This window comes from Corvus brachyrhynchos, unplaced genomic scaffold, assembly GCF_000691975.1.
Source record: "Corvus brachyrhynchos isolate BGI_N302 unplaced genomic scaffold, ASM69197v1 scaffold706, whole genome shotgun sequence".
In the NCBI taxonomy this organism is placed as follows: domain Eukaryota; kingdom Metazoa; phylum Chordata; class Aves; order Passeriformes; family Corvidae; genus Corvus; species Corvus brachyrhynchos.
In genome coordinates this window covers 386,383-399,106 of record NW_008238371.1, presented here as the reverse complement: position 1 = coordinate 399,106, position 12,724 = coordinate 386,383, and the positions used below count along the sequence as shown (strand labels likewise).

Below are 12,724 nucleotides of genomic sequence, written 5' to 3'. Positions count from 1 at the left end.
CTTCAATCATTTTTAAACATGGCCAGATTCCTAGCTAGTTTAAAAGAATGGTGTTCTACCCATATCAAGAAGGTAAGACAAATTATTTCTTCTGAGAGTCCAATCTACTATGTACAACACTTTTTAATAATGAACTTGTGATTTAGACCCTCCACAATACAGTTTCCTATCTATCTAGGTATGTTAATGGAACGTAATAGTTTTTTGTGTTTTTTTTTTTTTTTACTGTTGTTGTTGGAGGTTTTTTTTTGCTTCACATATATCAACTGGAAAAACATCAAGAGGTAAAAGCCTTCCCATTTTATCAGATACCTGTACAGTGACAAACACAATGGAATATTGATCTTTGTTGGGCTGACTCCCATCACTGTAGTACAGACAAGAATGACAGCTTTACTTCACAGCAGACATACAGCTACAAACCCCTTCATTCTATGGGAGTTACTAGATGAATGAATATGAGCTACCCCATACAGTCACAAGAAATTAAATGAGACATGAAAAGAAATTCTTCACAACGAAAGTGGACAAAAACTGTAACAGACTGCCTGATGAGGCTGTGAAACCTCCATCCTTACAGATTTTCAAAACTCAACAAGGCCTTGACAACCCTGTTTTTAGCAGAAGGTTGAACTAGGTAACTTCAGTTTCCTCCTATCTAAACTCTTCCATGATTCAAATTAATAGACTCAGAAAACTTAGAAAAAGACCATTTCAGTGGGATATTAGGAAGAGTGAAGTGCTGGACTTGATCTAATAGAAAGAAACTGCAGAAAACGTCATCAACTCTCTTCTTACACAAATAATCATTTCTGTAAGTAGTTCTTGCCATTGTATGTTCTGTTATTCCAGAAGTTCCACTTTTGACCGAATTTGAATTGGAAATGTAATACATACCTTCAGCACACTCCTCTAATCTCTTATTTTCTCATTTTTTATCATTTTAATACAAAGTTCCCAAACCAGTGTTTATTTATCCCTAGGGTATTATTCCCCTTATTAGAGACTTTCAGAAGCTAGAGCAGGTAATAGCCAGAATTTTCTCTTTTCTCTACCACTTTTCTATGCACGCTGATTCCCAGCTGTTTGCTCTTAGGAGCTTTGTCTGAACTGTTCCAAAGCATTTCTGTTAATGGGACTTTTACTGGAAAGGTATTTCCACCATTTACTACAAGAATTATTTTCCTCCCCTGACACAATCTACAAATTTTTCACAACATACCTTCATTGGCCTCTTCAGTGCTTCCTGAATATCCACGCGCTTCCGCATAATGGTCTGGTCTAGTTTGCGTTCAAAGGCCAAGAGATCCATGTAGGCCTGGGACTCAGGAACCAGCTCCCGGATCTGAGAAGGAAGCAAGGAATGTCCAAGCACTGGAAGCACGAATCTGCCATGTTCCAGAACAGCAATACTGACACACTCCCAGCCCCTGGAGAGACGTGACCAGAGTTCTCCCTCTGACAGCAGTTCCCAGACAGCGAGGCAGGTCTCAGTGGCATGGGACAAGCATAGACTGAAAAGCGAGAGCACGGAACGGAAGCTAATGGATTCTGGAAGATCCTGTCTAAATCCACAAGGCCTGAATCATGGCTGTTTTCTTCAAGAGAGGTTTAGCTACCGGCAGCCAGGGAGCCGCTACTCTCAGCAATCCAAAGTACAGTGAGTTTGTCCAGTTCAAAACTAAAGAGTGCTGCATCTCTCTAGACTAAAAGAGTGTTCATGTTGATGTTTCAAAACCAAGTGTTACCCACTGTAAGTAAAAACTGTCACATAGGATGCCAGCCTTTGCCAGCGTATCTTCCTGGCTGAGGTGAAATTGACCTTCACGTCAAAGTTTCAACACGATCAGGTATCAGGTGTCAACTTATGATCCTGCCAACTTTTACTGGTACTTTAATACATAGTTAACTACGTGAGTTCTATTGACAACCCCCCTTTTTATTTTCTGTTTTACAAGGAAGTTAGCAGAGGTGGGGATATGAAGTAGGTTGGAACAAAGACGTAAAGAACTGAGCTTAGAAATGGGTAAGTATACCCTTAAATGAAAATGCTGGTTCTTAATTTGGAATACCTCATGCAGGCAAACCATAAAAAAAGGTACTGTAAGTAATTAAAACAGATCTACCAGACAACCTTGTCTATTTCTACAATATTCACTGTAGCTTTCACCTATGTAACTAAAATACTTAACTGTTATAATATTTCCGTAGGAATTAAAAGTGAGTTGGTATTCCTGTTTTGCTTTAGAATCAAAATTAGTTACAGTTAAAATTACAGTTTATATCTGGTGTAAGACACAAACATACATGTGAGAGACACCAGGCATACACTTGTTCCCTGTGATCTGCAAGGACATGAGAACTATTGCACGAGGTCATGCCAAGAGCTGGCTCTCCTAGTACTCTGACTAGGTTTGAAAGTTGCTGCCTTTTAATACCCACAATAGCCCAAGGCAGAGCGTTCCAGAACCTCACCAGGCAATGTGGGAGGAAGTACCTCCTTTTGCTCATTTGGAACCAGCCACCAGTGAGCTTCATTTGATGTCATTTCCCTGCACTGCTGGAGCAGTGGTGGGCAGGCATTCCCTAGGCACCTTTCCCACATGTTTTACAGGTTTTTTTCATCCCTTTCTTAATAATTTTCTTTTCCAGCCTGAAGACAAACAATTTCTCCCTGCTGTATTTAGACTGATTAAGATTATCAAATAAATGTCTCTTTCAACCTACTCTGTTTGTTTTGAGATGGTAGAGTAACTGCTCTACTTACAGCAAGATTGATACTTTGGAAAAGCAGAAACCACAGAGCAAAAAATTGTGTTCGGCTTTAGCTGAACCATTATATTTTTAACTGCTTATATGCTTTCTCAATGTGTTAGTATCAGCAGAATAATAAAAGAAACATGAGCACGAAGAGCAAGCATTACCCTGGAAACATCAGGGAATTGACAGACAGCTTGCAGAGTAAGGGCAGCGAGGCAGAGAGTGCAAATCTTTGGACCCAACAAAACACCCCAAAGGTTTCTTCCTGTTCTGCACAGATAATAAGATTCCTCAGTTCCTTGCCTGGAAATCAATCATGGTGTGCTGCAGTCAATTAAAAATTCTGGACCAAAAAAGTAGCTTCAGACCTTTGATGCCAAGTTCCACCAGAGTCAGTTTGTGAACCCCCCAGGCACATGGTGAAGCAGGGAGAGGCCTACAGAGTCTTTAAGATACAGCCTATACAACACAGATGATACAACCTTTCAATGGGTACTAGACCCAGGATCTAACAAAATTTCTAGTAAGTTTGTAGAAACAGCAGAAACCTTCAATAAATTTTTCTATTCCACACCTTTACATCTTTTACCACATGAAAGCGAAAGGGCAATTCCTATTCCATTCCTATAACCAAACTGGATGTTAAACATTATAAGATGTTAAAAAGCACAAACACTTTAAAATCAGCCAAAGAAAAAACTGCATCTAATTCCTTGAACTGCAAATGGCCACAGGTTGGGAGAGCATTTGAGAGAAGAATTGTACTGGCTGTGTTTGTATTCTTCTCTAGGGATGTGTTATGGTCCCAGCAAAGACAGGATTTTGGGCTAGATCAAAGGCTCACTCAGGCCAGTTTTGGCAGCTCTTACAGTCTTTTGCTTTCTCACCCTACTAATGGAATAATCTTTTGGAGGCATGATAGTGTTTATGTGATACTGATCTGCACAGCCTGCCTAATTCCTTCTTCTTGCATGGTTTGCCCTAACTGAAAAGTTCATAGCTCCATGCAAGTCTACACTCTTCTACAAAAGTTCTAACTACAAATGTGAAAAGAGTATTTCAATACTTAAATTCTCCATTCTGGCCTTTATCTAGTAGAAGAAACTCCAGAAAGCACCGAGCAGTAGCAGAAGCAGCATCTTGTCAGCCAAGGTTTTGAAGCTTATATAGTAACACTTTATCTTAGAATTACTTGGATAACTGGAAGAGATTACTATTAACATTAGTAAGACACTGTCTTTCTAGAGGCTGGAGTTGTTTCTCTTTCTATTGTGAAAACTCAAATGTTTCAAACTTTTAAAAGTTAGTAAAAAGCAATTATTACTAAATTCTGCATTTTTATCCTTGATTGCCACAGGTTTTTTTATCAATGGTGACAAAAAAATGGCCAACTTGCAAGTGGGGGCAGTGAGGACAGTGTGGAAGGAATGGCCTGATGGGAGTCTCTCACAAGTTCCTTGTAGGAGCAGCAGAGTGTGGGGGCCCCACCACACCTGCCTGTAAACAGACGTGCAAGGATCGTGAGACAGAATCAGAAACCAAGGAACAGCTGCAACACTACAAATTTTGGGATACGAACAACATCCTTGGATAGCTTCTATGGCTGTCACAGTATGACAGCTTGGAAGGCAACGACAGCAGTCAGCAGGCTGGGGAAAGCAACGAGGAAGCCTTCTGCAAGAAGATCAGCAGCAGAAGGAATGCTAAGGAAAACCCAGGTCTGGGTCTGGTTCTGCTGCTCTTGTCAAAAGCCACAGAGAAAGCTCCATGTTGTCTTTGGCTCCACTGCTCCTGGTTAAGGCCTGTCCTCAGGCCTCCCAGGGTCCTGAGCCCAAGTCAGTCAGGGCAGCAGGGCTGTTCAGAGGGACCCTGACAGGCCGCAGAAACAGGACGGCGCTTCAGCATGGTAGAGCCCAGCATGGGAGAAGTTCTGCTCCTGGGACAGAATGATGCCGTGCAGGGGCACAGGTGGGCATCGGTGGGGTAGAAAACAGGTTGGCAGGAGAGGACTTGGGGGCCCTGCTGGGCAGACAACAAGTGCAGAAGGAGTCTGTGAGGTAAGGCAGCCATAGCAAAGGTCAGCTGCAAAAGTGCCATATTAGTGCAGGTGTTGCCATCAAGCCTGGGAAAGAGGCTCTTCCTTGCTATGCCATGCTGGTGAAACTGGATCTGGACTGGTGGGCACAGGACCACAAAGATGTGACACTCTGGAGCAAGGCCCGCAGAGGCTCAGTAGGATGGTGGGGGCTGGAGCACAGACCTGCCGAGAGAAGCTGCAAGAGCTTCTCCAGCCTGGAGGAGAAAAGGGAAAAGGGGATCGCCTGGGTGAGTGCGACTGCCATATGGACTGCTGAAGCACAGACAGGGCCAGCCTCCCCTTGGAGGTGCCTGAGATTAGGGTGAGAGGCAACAGAAATTCACTGCAGCACGGCCAATTCACTCCCTATAAGGAATTGGTTTGTAAAAAAACCTCTGACAAAACAAACAAAACACATGATGGTATTAAAACACTGGAACAGGCTGCCAAAAAATACTCTGGGGTGCCCATCCTTGGCTGGACATATTCAGTACCCATCTGGACAAGGTCCTGAGCAAGCTGATGTAATTTGAACCTGTTTTGTACAACAGCTGGCCTGCACAACTTTGAGAGGTCCTACTATTGTGCACCTCCAAGGTCCCAGAAAAAACCCAATAAATAAAATTGGACCTATTTCTGGCAGGAACAATTGGAGTTGCATTCTTCACTGGAGGACAACAGAGCAGTTTCAGCCATCTTGATTTAAAAAAAAAAATCACTAATAAATGGAGATTTGGCAGCTTCTTCAGAATTAGGCTACCCTAGAATTCCCTTCTTTGAGAGAGGTAACAAAATCCAAGACCGCTTACTCCCCCCATGTTTGACAAGCTCAATTTGATCCTGAGCTGGCTTTTTTACTACCTATGGCAGATGCACACAACCCACACATTTCACAGGTATTGTTGAGAACCAGAACTTTTAAATTTTAAGTGGCAGTGACTGAAGTCTGACTTGGCAGCTACCGGACAGTTTCCCCAAGAAGAAACTTTAGACCATAGCTTATTGACAAAAGTGTCTCTACCACTGAGGCTTCTACGGTGGTCAAAGAAAGACTGCTAAGGGCTGACACTCCTTATAAATCGTAACTGTGCCACCCCGCAACCCCTGAGAGAGAGTGGTTTGAGGAGGATTTCTGACTGACTACCACAGGGCCAGTAATATAGTCCAGTAAAATGGCAAAAGCAATCCATATTCTTGGTCCTCCTCTCTTAAGAGCTGGCAAGCCATTGCTGTTGCTAGGTCCCCTCAGAGCCTTCCTTCAGGATGAACAAGGCCAGTTGCCTCAGTCTTTCCTCATGTGCTGATCCAGTCATTCAATCAACCTGACAATCATGCACTGACCTCAGTCCAGTTGCCAATGTTTTTCTTGAATTCAGGATCCCAAAACTGGACACAGTGCTCTAGCAGTGAGCTAACAAGTACTGAGCAAAGAAGGGTAATCAAGTCCCTCAATCTCTTGGCTGTGCTCCTGGCCACAGAGCTGTGGACGCTGTTAGTCATTTTTGCTGACAAGGCATACCTCCTGCTCACGCTCAGCTCACCATCCAACAGCGCCTCCAGGGCCTTTCCAGCAGTGCTGCTTCCCAGCCAGGCAGTCCTCCTCTCTCCCAAGGAAGAACATTTGACTTAGTTGCAATTCATAAAGTTCTTGTTGGTTCATTCCTCCAGCCTGTCCACACGCATATCGACTGGTTTCCCCACCCAGTGATTGGTGTCATCTGTACATTTATAAGCAAGCATTGCACTGCCTCCTCCAGTGGCAAAGATGCTGGACTGAACAGCTGCCAGGACACATCCCTGCTGTACTCTGATGTCAGTGTCTTCATGGCCAAGTGCAACCATTAGCCACCTTCTCAGCCTCATCACCTAAGCAGATGGCTGTCAGCCCATTTAGACCAAAATGTCCCAACCTGGATACAAGACTATTATGGATGACAGAGTGGCCTTGAAAGGACACTGTTGGTGTGTCAGATGCAGCCTGTTGGGTATCATGGAGTTGTATGGGTCAACTTTCCTCAACTAATCCCTGGCCCAATCCCTGTCCACTGTTGGCTGTTCCTCTTGGATGCGTTCACTGATCACTGGGCATGGGAGGCATTGTTAGTGCAGACTGAACAAAGAAGGCTTTGAGTGCTTCAGACTTACTGTCTCTGTCATCACTGGATCACCCAGTCCACTCGCCATGGGGCACACATTTTCCTTGGTCAGCCTTTATTACTAGTGCAATAGCAGAAGCTTTTCTTGTCCTTGATGTCCCTTGAAGATCTCAAGTACAGCTGAGCTTTGACTTTGCCGATACCATTCCCTGTATGCCCAGGCAACATTTCTAAACTCCTCCTCTGTAGCCTGTCCCTGCTTCACTTCTTGTACATTGCCTTTTGATGTTGGGACCACCTCTGTGAGTTCCCTATTCTGGGCTCCTCATAAATTTGCTCGTTTTCCTGCCTTTAAAACAGGCTGCTCTTAAAGGTCCTTAAAGACCTCCCAGTTTCCCTGAGCCTTCAGACTGGCTTCTCAAGGAATCACACCTACTAGTTCCCTGAATAAGCCAAACCCTGCTTGTCTGAAGTCCAAGGTTTGTACTTGACTACTCTCCTTCCTTATTCCCTGCAAGAGCTTGAATTTCTTTATTTCACGGTTGCTATATCCAAGGCTACCACTGATTATCACACCCCTTAACATCATCTTTCTTACAAGTGAATGGCAGATCCAGGTGTTCCTCACCTCTGGTTGACTCAGATGGAGAAAGAGGTGGACAACAGCCATGCAGTGACCAAACCAGAGCAGGACAGCTATTATGGCATGGGATCTGTGCAGAGAATTCCACATGGTGGTCAGTGAAGAGCAGCAGCAAAAATTGACTAAATATTTGCGTAAAAGAAAATGAAGTAGAGAAGCTGAAAAGGAGAGGACAGGTATACAAAAACCTGTCAGCACAGCTAGACAAAAAGTCCTCAGGAATTTGGGGCTGAGTGAGAAGAACAGCAGCCAATACTAAGAGACAAGTATGCCACCGAAGGAGGGGCAGTTTGCTGTTTCAAAGTTGCAATCCACTCAGCAAGTTAAACAAGGAAAAGCAGAAACAGGCACAGCTATGGAGCCAGAATGGTTTTCAGCTGAGACTTTTGCATCAGAATGGGTAGGCAAGGAAGCCAAAGAAACAGAATGGTGGATCACACTCACAGTTCCTGGGAAAAAATGTAATGACTCAACACTAAGAGAAAATAAGACTGACCAGAAGTAATGAGGAGGCAAGGCCTGGAGAAAGAAGTGCAATCCGAGGTGCAGTCATGTGTCCCTACAAACAGTTTGTGGTCTGAGGTCAAAATCGAGGTACAACTGCTAAACTTGGGTCACAAAGGCAACATCAGCTCCAGAGATTTAGGTCCCTGGCTATGAATGAAGATGCCTCTGCAGTTCTCCAAAACTGAATGAGGGTTTTGGTGACAACCAGGTGTGAACAAGGGAAAGATCCAGAAGTGAGGAAAATGGGGCAGGAAAGAACCTGCTGGACAGAACTGGAGTTAATGTTAAATACACTATAAAAAATATTAAGCCTTGCTATGTTACTCAGTATGTCAACTGAGCTTAACCAAGTCCTTGTGTTCATTAAAACCGCATTTTAGACAAAAGAAATGCAGTCAATACAAGCAACTTGCATTTAAGTAAAGCATTTGACATACAGTCATAAAGGGAACCACTCCTTAAGACTGAAAAATGGGGATTGGAACAAGACCTGGCATAGCAAATAAGTATTAAGCAGGAAGTACCTCATGGACCATTCATTAATAGTTCTTGTACAAAAAGGAGAAGTATGCTAAGAAAACTTAGTAATGACAAATTTGGGTGTCACTGTCATTGCAAGGCAGAGGATAGTACAGAAAATGTGAGGAAGCTCAGAACTGTATAATGGAGATGGGATGAAATATAGCATTACAAAGCACAGGATCATGCCTCAGAGTCTAAATCCTGCTCTAATATGGGAATTCATCAGTTGCATATGACAGAAAGCAGAAATACTTGTATTAGCCAATCACAGAATGACCAGAGGCTGTATCAGTGTGGAAAGGCCATGAATAAAAAACAGCACAGCCATACCAATTTGCAGTGCTCTTTCCAGTAAAGATAAAAAATGCAGGAGTGGCATTCAAGCACTGGTGATACTGGTAAATCTCTCCTACTACGTATAGTTCTGGTTTATTGAGAGGTAGATTTAAGAAGGTTTGAAAGAGGTTAATTTAACCTGGAATAGATAAAACAAGTGACTAAGAGGATTTCAAGAGGGGAGCCTCTCTTACTTGGGAAGCTAAAAGCATTTCCCTTGCTGAGCCTAGCAAAACAAAAAAACCCAAGCTGCCAGATCAAAAGTATGTCTCAAGTAACTAGTCTTGAGGTGGCAGTTGTGTCATGGCTTCCACAACAGAGGGAACCAGACTGGAAGTGCCAGGATGTCCTATGCAGTTCCCTAATCCAATCTTCCTATGTGCAACAGTTTGCCTGGAGTGGCTCAGTGATCCTACCCAACAGCACTATGCTCCAGGACTATGGCACAGGCTTAACCAGAGAGCCTGGAAATCCAACAAGAGGTTACCCGTGCCAACTGCCTGAGTCATTACCATAGTGAGGAATACTGAGAACCCACTGCTACATAAGATCATTTTCAAGAGTAAAATGTACTTAATAGCCTCCTCTCTCCCCTTCAAAGTTCTCAGAAAACATAAGCAGGAGTCTGCAAAAAGTCTGTGGGTAACAGATGCTGACTGACTGGAAAACACTCCAGAGGTAGTTCCAGAAAGCTGGAAGTTTTACCCTGTGTTTCACATGCATTCCACAGCCACCAGTGCAAACCCTCCACTTGACAGGACAATGATGTGCACAGCATTTCTTCATCCCACAGATGGTGTAAGGGATTTCTGACACACTACCGCAGCCTGACAGAGTATCTTAACCCAGACAGAGGTCACATCATAGACACCAGCAGTGCAGCTGCACTGATAAAAACCCCACTGCAGAAAAGACCTCTAGCAATTGCTTTATTACTCCATCAGTTAAAGCTGTTGGCTGTCAGCAACAAAGATACTGAAAAGTAAGAATATTTGATGACAGCATGGTTCTGAAAGCATCTGTAGAGATTTTTGACACACCTATAGAAGTCTCTACCTATTAAAGAATTATCATGGACTTGGTAAACAGAGTCAGCGGTCTTCTGCTGGCAAAAAAGTTTGATTACCTCTGAGACTTTTAATTTTATAAAGGCAACAGGCAAAATAAAAATCCAAAACAAAAACACTCCCACAACCAACAAAACGAAAACAACCAAACCAACTTAAAAGCACCTCGAAATGAACGTACATTTGCAGCAACAGCCTCGCTATATGGGACGTATCATTGTCTGTGAAAGCAGTTTGTGTGGGACAGACAAAACTGACAGTACAAGAAACTTAGCCTTCATTATAAAAACGTACAGACCACCAGTAGAGCAAGAATGAGGCTTCAACACAACAACCAGGAGGCTGCAAGTAGTTCAAAGGTCTGGGTTTACTGGTAGCTTAGTCTTTCAAGCAACATGAGATGTAATGGCTTACATATGAGAGGCTCTGCTTTCAGAAGGTGGCAGGAATGACAAGAGAAGAAGGGATAGTATGACATCAGGAGTACCAAAGTGGGCTCACCTCTTTGGATGGCTGGTAGTAGGCACCTGTGAAATGTCACAGAACAGACTTTGGAGCCTGCCAGCAAATTTGGGCTCACACTAGCAATGGAGCTTGAAAACTTGAAAAGGATATGGAGGAAAAGGACACACCTGTCCAAGGGATTCTGAGCCTAGAAAAAGCACCAGTCAAAGCAACTGAGACTAAGATGTGACAAGGGTGTGTGTTTTGAAGCCTTTTGAGACCAAGCAGGTTCTTGGGGACTGTACTGAAGAGGGTAAAGGAAAGGAAAAGTCTGGGAGTAATGAGAGAGGAGAACAGAGAGAAATCCCAATGTTTAGAAAGGAAGTAGATGATGGAAGCATTGAGGATCAAACATGGGCAGATGCCAAAAGCTAGACATATCCCCAGGGATAAGAGAATTAGTAACTCTCCAGACAATACAGACCCCTTGGACTCTGTTGTTTACATGGGTTCACTTCAGTCCTACGGTGATACAACCACAAAAATCACAACCTGGAAGCTCTACTGGGCCAGAGACCTGAGTCTGAGCCCACCCCCTCAGGTACAGCCACACTCTGGACCAGGTTTTGGCCAGCCTCAAAAATGGATCAAAAGCATTCTGGAGACCCGAGGGCCCCAGTGCCGAGCTGTCGCTTGGCAGCCCAGCACCACGGTCCCTCCAGCAAGCGGCAGTGCTGGCTCGGCTAACCCAGGCACGAGGCCGCACAGGCCGGGCTGCTCCACGCTCCCAGCCCCCAGCCCAGCCCCAGCCTGGCTCTCCAGACTTTCACCCACTGTCTACTTACTTTTTAATTAGATTTTTAAACAAAAAGTGAAAGAATTTTCTAAAATTCCTCTAATTACACTAAGATGCTGAACTGATTGTGAAGGGAATAGGAAATGAAAGCGACTCACCCTCTGAGGGAGAATTTTGTCAGCCATCTTCCTCCTCTTGGCACTGTACATTTTTTAAAGAAAAAAACACGTTACCATGGTGACAGATCTAGGAGTAACGAGGCCACCTGCTAAATTATCCTGACATCTCCACATGCTGGTGCACAGCTGTGCATGCATCAGCAAAAGGGTCTCACCCATGCCCAGGACCTCGTACCCCTTCTCTCAGCAGGCTGGGGAGGCAGTTAGGTAAGAACAAATCAGGGCTGTCTGTTATGCATCCTGGAAAGAAGTCTGTAAGTTCTTTGATCACAGCATCTTCTGTGGTGCAGGGTGGCAATGTATGCAAGTGCATGTGCACACGCTGCTTCCAGGTACAGACAAGCGTGCAGGAGGACAGTCTCACCTGTGGCATGCACAGACACACCTATGTGTGTGCACATCTGAGAGGCTGAGCACTCAAATGGCATGTGAACTCGCTCAAACAGACAACACGCATTTATTCAATCATGCCCAAAATTAAGTGCTGAAGAACACACACATATATGTGTGTATTTCATATGATGTATGAAAACACACACATATGTACACCCTTCATTCCTTATATATATACATACACACTTGTTTTATTGTAACATATTTGCATGAGCGGTCTTCTGCTGGCAAAAGTTTGATTACCTCTGAGACCTTTTAATCTTATAAAGGCAACAGGCAAAATAAAAACCAAAAATAAAAACACTCCCACAACCAACAAAACCAAAACAACAAAACAAAACTAAAATTGCATGAGTGATGGACAAAGGTAAAAGGCCTTACATTTCCACCTTTCTTCATTTTTATGAACACACACATGGGAAGATGTATGTGTGCCTGCAGAGTGTACACATACTGTGTCCATACCCATACATAGGCACATTTCTATAGCTATGCTTTTAAAAACACACTTTTACTCGTGGACATAAACACAAATGTGCATGTGCCTGAGAAACTGTACTGTCAGGAAGACTGTCAAATACACTGTCTTTTGAATTCTTCAGATTCTAAGAACTGTTTGTGTCCACCAAACCCGTCACTCAGCTTTCTCTAACAGGGCCAAGATGGAATTCAGGTCCTATTCTTCATCTCTTTAATTTGTGAGGCCTTTATCTTAAGCAGGAGATGAATCACTCCATCTGTGACAGACAAATGGGGGAAAGTAAACCACCTGCTGCTATTCTGCCATGTCACAAGGACACCCTCCTCCTTACTGTCTTCATACTGCAAGTCTGTCACCAGCAGTGTCCACATAAAAGCTGTTTCCATGCTCATTGGTGTGGCATACCCTCTTCCTATGTTTGTT

General features: G+C 43.7%; 1 protein-coding gene across 9 annotated transcripts in view; it reads right to left on the bottom strand.

Moving 5' to 3' along the window:
* The window catches only part of LOC103617009 (SWI/SNF-related matrix-associated actin-dependent regulator of chromatin subfamily D member 3), a 79,152-nt gene that overhangs the window by 28,371 nt on the left and 38,057 nt on the right, over nucleotides 1–12,724 (bottom strand). For all 9 annotated transcript variants that reach the window (XR_001862569.1, XM_017736321.1, XM_017736317.1 and 6 more), the window contains 2 exons: nucleotides 11,407–11,449; nucleotides 1,223–1,345 (listed from right to left, as the gene is read on the bottom strand). Coding sequence is in view for 8 of the 9 variants with exons in the window: in XM_017736321.1 (XP_017591810.1) it covers nucleotides 1,223–1,345; nucleotides 11,407–11,449 (166 nt within the window). In the remaining variant the exon portion in view is untranslated. The remainder of the gene's footprint in view (nucleotides 1–1,222; nucleotides 1,346–11,406; nucleotides 11,450–12,724) is intronic.